Below are 5284 nucleotides of genomic sequence, written 5' to 3' on the forward strand. Positions count from 1 at the left end.
AACGGTCATTTCATGTCAATCGTAATTCTGCGTTTGTCAACTGCTCGTGGTAAATAAGTTTTTACCGCCTCCAAATGTTAAATGGAAACAGGGAAGTAATATCCATTCAGAAATTTTAAGATTTTATTTATTTCTTATCAATTGTAACAATATATTATTTTGTTATTAAACATGCTTTTTCATATACACTTTTGCCTTCTTATGGTACACCCTTTTTTCTAACGCACGTGTGTATCTAACCAGCTTTCGTACTCTTTTGTTTTAGGACAGTGAACACAGTACTCTTTAGAAGACGACTTTCACTACGAAGAAATTTCCATGCGAATGCGGCTCACTGCCGATTTCTCACTATGTTTTTGTTTTTGCACATTTTTATTCATTTTCAAAGACAAACATTGAAAGCACCATTCAGTGTTTGAAAAATAATTTTTTTAAAACAAATATATTCAACCTTGCAAACGAAATATACAATGGCTACTTAAGTGATAAAAAAATTTGCCTTAATTATGAAACCATGCACTCCTCTCCTGTTAAGTGTATATAAATGCAACAAGCAATTTAAGATTGTTAACAGCAAATGCATGTATTTGAAACTGATTAACGTAGAATACATTTTCCTGTGGATGATAAATAAAATATATATTATTGCGACTCTCTTTCCCGAAAATGAGGATTACTGCTACGGCAGGCCATTCAAGAAACTACAATTTAGCATTTATTTTTTACCATTTTTATGATTACACTTTACATCAAACAGTGGACTTATTTCGGTTAGCTTTCCTATCTTTCTTTAGTTTTTGTTATTGTTCAATCTGTTTCAAGTAGCTGATTATTTCCTATTCAATAATTAGTTACTAATATAATGTTGCTTATAACATTGTTCCACTTAGTAGCTTTTATTAGACTGGGAAAAGGTGACGTTTTGCACTGTTTTTATCAATGGAAAACGGCCTCTTCCCGTAAATTTTTACGTCGATTACTTACACTCGAATTTGTATCGCTTTATAGTTAGAATATTAACCAAAATATTGAATTACCTATTTCACCGTACGTTCTACCGAAGATGTGAACTATAGTTTGGTGTCTGTGTAAATAGTACAGTGATATCATGACTTTATCTAGGTAGTACATTTTAAGTGATCCGCGAAAATTAAATTTTAATTTTATCAAATTCCAAGTTATCAACTTTATAGGAAAACGATGCTTTTTTGCTCTGTTTCAATCGTTTTACATATTGTGAGCTACATACATTCAATTGTTAATATGTTTTTTTTCTTAGTTTTGCTTTGCTGTAACTGCACTGGAAGCCGCATCGTTGCCGGTCAGCTCCTAGGGCCAGATCGAGGACAGGTCCCAAATTTTGATGATACGATCTTGGCCAACAGTGAGCAGTCTTTTCTTCGGTTCGTCCAAATCCATACCGACGATGCTGTGCTTGGCATCGTGGAACAGAGCGAGTGAAGGTCGTCTGAAAATGGAAAAGTTAAAGTACGAGCCGAAAATTGTATGTTGTTAAGCAAGATTACTCACTCTTCACTCTTCAATCGTTGGAAACAACCATCGCAGGCTCGCACATCGAACTCGAATCCCATAATCGGAATGTTGATGCGATTGGTGGAGCACTTGTCGCAGACGGCTTTGCCACAGTAGCGGCAATGGTGCTGCCGGATGCCGATTTGCTTTTGGTCGATCATGGCCCGCAAATTCCAGAAGAACGCCCTCGTACATAGCTGGCACGTATCCGACTCGACCCATTCGGGTGCAACCTTCCGCATGGCGTTCATCTCCCAGAACACCACGACCGAATCCTCACCAGCCGAAATCAGTTGCTGTGTGTTGCAGGCGTACGACAGCGAAGAAACCTTGTTACTGTGTGAGAAATCGATTGATTATCATGATTCATGAGAGATTTAAACTTCAAATTCGAACAGGAAACTTACTTGTGGCCGTGTAATTCATACGTGGTCCCTCGTTTGCCACCGACATCCCAAACGATCACCGATTGATCGTACGAACCACTGAACAGCAGCTGTGGTCCTTCGGCCCAGTACAATGTCCTCACTGAACCTGCGTGTCCCTTCATGGTGGTCACAACGGTAGCCCCGGTAGAACTGAGCTTCAGCATCGTAATTTGGCCACTGTAATCACCTATAAAAGCATACTTTGCAAGAGCATCGAATCTAGAAAGAGTGAAGTTAAGGAATAGCACAATAGGGAAAAATGATAAAAAATATCTATTTTATTTTAATCAAAAGGATACTGCATCGAGGTGCACATGGCTTCGAATGTGAAGCATCCAATCCGCTCTCCGGTTTCGGTGCTGTGGAATGCGAAAAACTTGTCCCGCCCGCAGGACAGTATCCACCCGGTGTGTTTGGCGAAGATAACGTTGGTGATGCGCGCCTGATGGGCCAGGTACTCCCGGATCGGTGTCAGCCGGTTACAATCGTCAGACAGGGTGAACTGCGAAATCGTGCCATTCTCCTGGCCAATGAAGAGGGTTCGCGTCTCCGGTGTGTAACACAGCGACGTACAACCCGACGGCATATACTGACAAATCGAGGGCCAATATTGGCCCGAATTGCGCCGTAACCAGACGCGAATGGTTCTGATGGATAGGGTCAATGGAAGAAGAAAAAGAAAAAAAGTTATCAGTTATAGGACACCCTCCATAAACGGTAAATCAATTAACAGAACGATGAAAATGATTCATATAATAGCTTAATCATCAATATCTTCCATTCTAATTTATCAAATTATATCAACCTTCTAGTGATTGATCCTGGACTTGGAATTGCAATTAATCATCAGCCTTTGTGTATGCAACAGATTATAATCTAGCGCCTGCAAAGTAGATATTGAGCAAAGATTGCGCCAGATTAGCTTTGCCGGAAAAGCTTTTCATCCAAGACACCAAAGATAATTAAAATTAAGAGCTGCAAATGCTCTACTTTTTGCAAAATAAAATGACTAACGAGGCTGTGGAATGATTTGTCGAAACCGCGGATGAGCAACTTAGAACAATGATCGCTTTATAGTCGAAAACAAAATATCATTCGTCAGCAGTTTAATAAGAAGGAAAGTGGCATATAGCTTCTACCATGCAACACTCTCTGGCGGAGGTGCAGAAACGATAAACAAGACAAAATTCAATTAACAGCATACTTGTCATCGCAAACACTGATAACGCCTTCCTCGCCAGGGATCAGGAGCGCTGCGTTCACGTCATCATTGCAACCCTCGAGCTTGCTCAGCAATTCCGGCTTCTTGGTGGTGCAGAACCGATCGTTGGCACTTCGTGGTGCTGGTTTAATCTCCGCCGCCATTCCTGCTGCCCTCGACTCGTACTATTTACTGCGAAAACTCTTCAACAGATACGGGTGATTTTTCCTTTCCTTTCTTTCTCGCTGAAACAAAACTAGGTTCAACGCAAAAACAAAACGCATACAGATCACGGGTTTTTCACTGTACCGGACTATCAATCAATCTTTCCCACGGGCTCACGACAGTAAACAAAACGGAACACCAGTACCACCTTCAGCCCAAATGATATGGATAAAATAGAAAACAAATCTGGCCAAAATCTCCCTACTCGGAGCGATAATTTTTCCCCAATGTATCACTATTTTATTACTGCTGCTGCTGTACAATCAACGCATCAGGGAAAAAGTAGATTAGCAATGCCAGCAGCGCTCAAAGACAATTCCGTGAACACTGGCTTGTCAAATGACTTGACAATAACGCGGTCCACACTCTTTTGATTTGATGGAACATGTTCCACACTGAGAAATCGAAGCGATAAGAAATAGCCTGAAAGTATACTAGGTTTAGGTAAGGTCGAACGATTTTAGCTGCTTTTCTTTTGCGATGAAATTTTAATTTAACATCGCAAGACATTCAATCATTCTAAAAGGTAATAGTTATGATGCGTCTTTTCTTAGCACTTTTCTTTTACATCTGAATACTAAAGTTAACCAACAATTTTGGAAAAGTTAGAACTTATATTTTTCGTCACTCTACAGAAAGTAATTTGAGAGATTTTCGAGTCGCCTTAGTAGAATTTGGATCGCTCAAATGAGCTTACGTTGGCCTGAGGTGTGAATCCAGTTTCAAATATCACCGATTATTCTTACTCAAAAGACTTCTCCTTTTCTGTTTCACAAAAGCTTCTTAAAACTTAGAAAAGTATCATGTAATAAAAAATTGAACAGTTCAAATATGTGTCATGTAGTCCTTTCCATAACTCATTTCCGTTTAGTTTAAAGCTATTTAATTAGACTACCTATTCGATGCAAAAATATACGCAGATAAATTCAGGTCGATTGGTATTTCGTGGTATATCAATACTTTCTAAAACATATGATAGCGGAGAAATATGATAGGAATTTGTTATTTTAATAAAAATGCTTTCCTTGCAACTTCTGAAGATAAAAGGTCCATTGACTATCATTGCATACTTTAAGGCGCAATTATCTAATTTTTAGATTAAAGCACTTATTAAAGTCCTTTTTATCAGGAAGTTATTGGATAAATATTCGTACGAAATTATTACTAAACAATGATCACGATCTATTCAGAAGAAAAATATATTGTTTTGGACTCTGGGGATCGATTGACCCCATTATATACATTTTAATTTAATTTATTTTATTAGAGAGCCTTGCTTGGTAGATTCGCCTTTGTCATACATTTTGGAAAACTTATTCTTAAAAAAAATAGAATTTATTCATATTTTTAACATATGGCATCTAACGATTGACATATTAGAATAAATATTTTTATTTTTATTATTTCATGTGGGAAACATTTTAAAGTGATATAAAAAGATCTTTAAGTCACATTTTGTTTGATTTTTTGAACAAAATGCAATAACTCAAAAACCTTTTTCTTTTATTTTTTGAGATAACAGATCTGTTTTTTTGTTCTATTTGGTAAATATTTCTGAAAAATTGGATCTTTGTAAGACATTCCAGTTTCGGGATTTAGCTAAGGAATCAAGTTTCCTCATTCTCCCCTGCTGAAACAAATATCAGTACAGAACGCATGACAATCTATGGTGTAGCTGCGGATAATCGGGTGCTCATACGATTGCCATCAAGCGTTTTGCTTTGATTGACCAATTTGAGTCACACGACAAAGGTGTGAGCAGACACTTTATAATTTCTTTAGAAAGTACTCATTGTTGTTGATGCGTAGTTAATTAATTATTAATTATTATAGCTAAACATCCCCTCTTACATCCGGAACATCGAAGGCGGAAATATTTGGGCTAAATCCCCTTTTA

At 37.8% G+C, this 5284-nt stretch overlaps 1 protein-coding gene across 1 annotated transcript; it reads right to left on the reverse strand.

Annotated features, from left to right (window-relative positions):
- Positions 1 to 692: 692 nt before the first annotated feature.
- Positions 693 to 3696, reverse strand: LOC129745643 (WD repeat and FYVE domain-containing protein 2-like). The gene is made up of 6 exons (XM_055738859.1): positions 3472 to 3696; positions 3166 to 3407; positions 2261 to 2608; positions 1941 to 2180; positions 1531 to 1869; positions 693 to 1468 (listed from the first exon to the last, which is right to left on the reverse strand). The coding sequence occupies exons 2-6, from the start codon at positions 3324 to 3326 to the stop codon at positions 1330 to 1332; spliced, it is 1227 nt and encodes a 408-aa protein (XP_055594834.1). The 5' UTR covers positions 3327 to 3407; positions 3472 to 3696; the 3' UTR covers positions 693 to 1329.
- Positions 3697 to 5284: the final 1588 nt, after the last annotated feature.

The sequence above is a fragment of the Uranotaenia lowii genome, chromosome 2, assembly GCF_029784155.1.
Source record: "Uranotaenia lowii strain MFRU-FL chromosome 2, ASM2978415v1, whole genome shotgun sequence".
NCBI classification, from domain to species: domain Eukaryota; kingdom Metazoa; phylum Arthropoda; class Insecta; order Diptera; family Culicidae; genus Uranotaenia; species Uranotaenia lowii.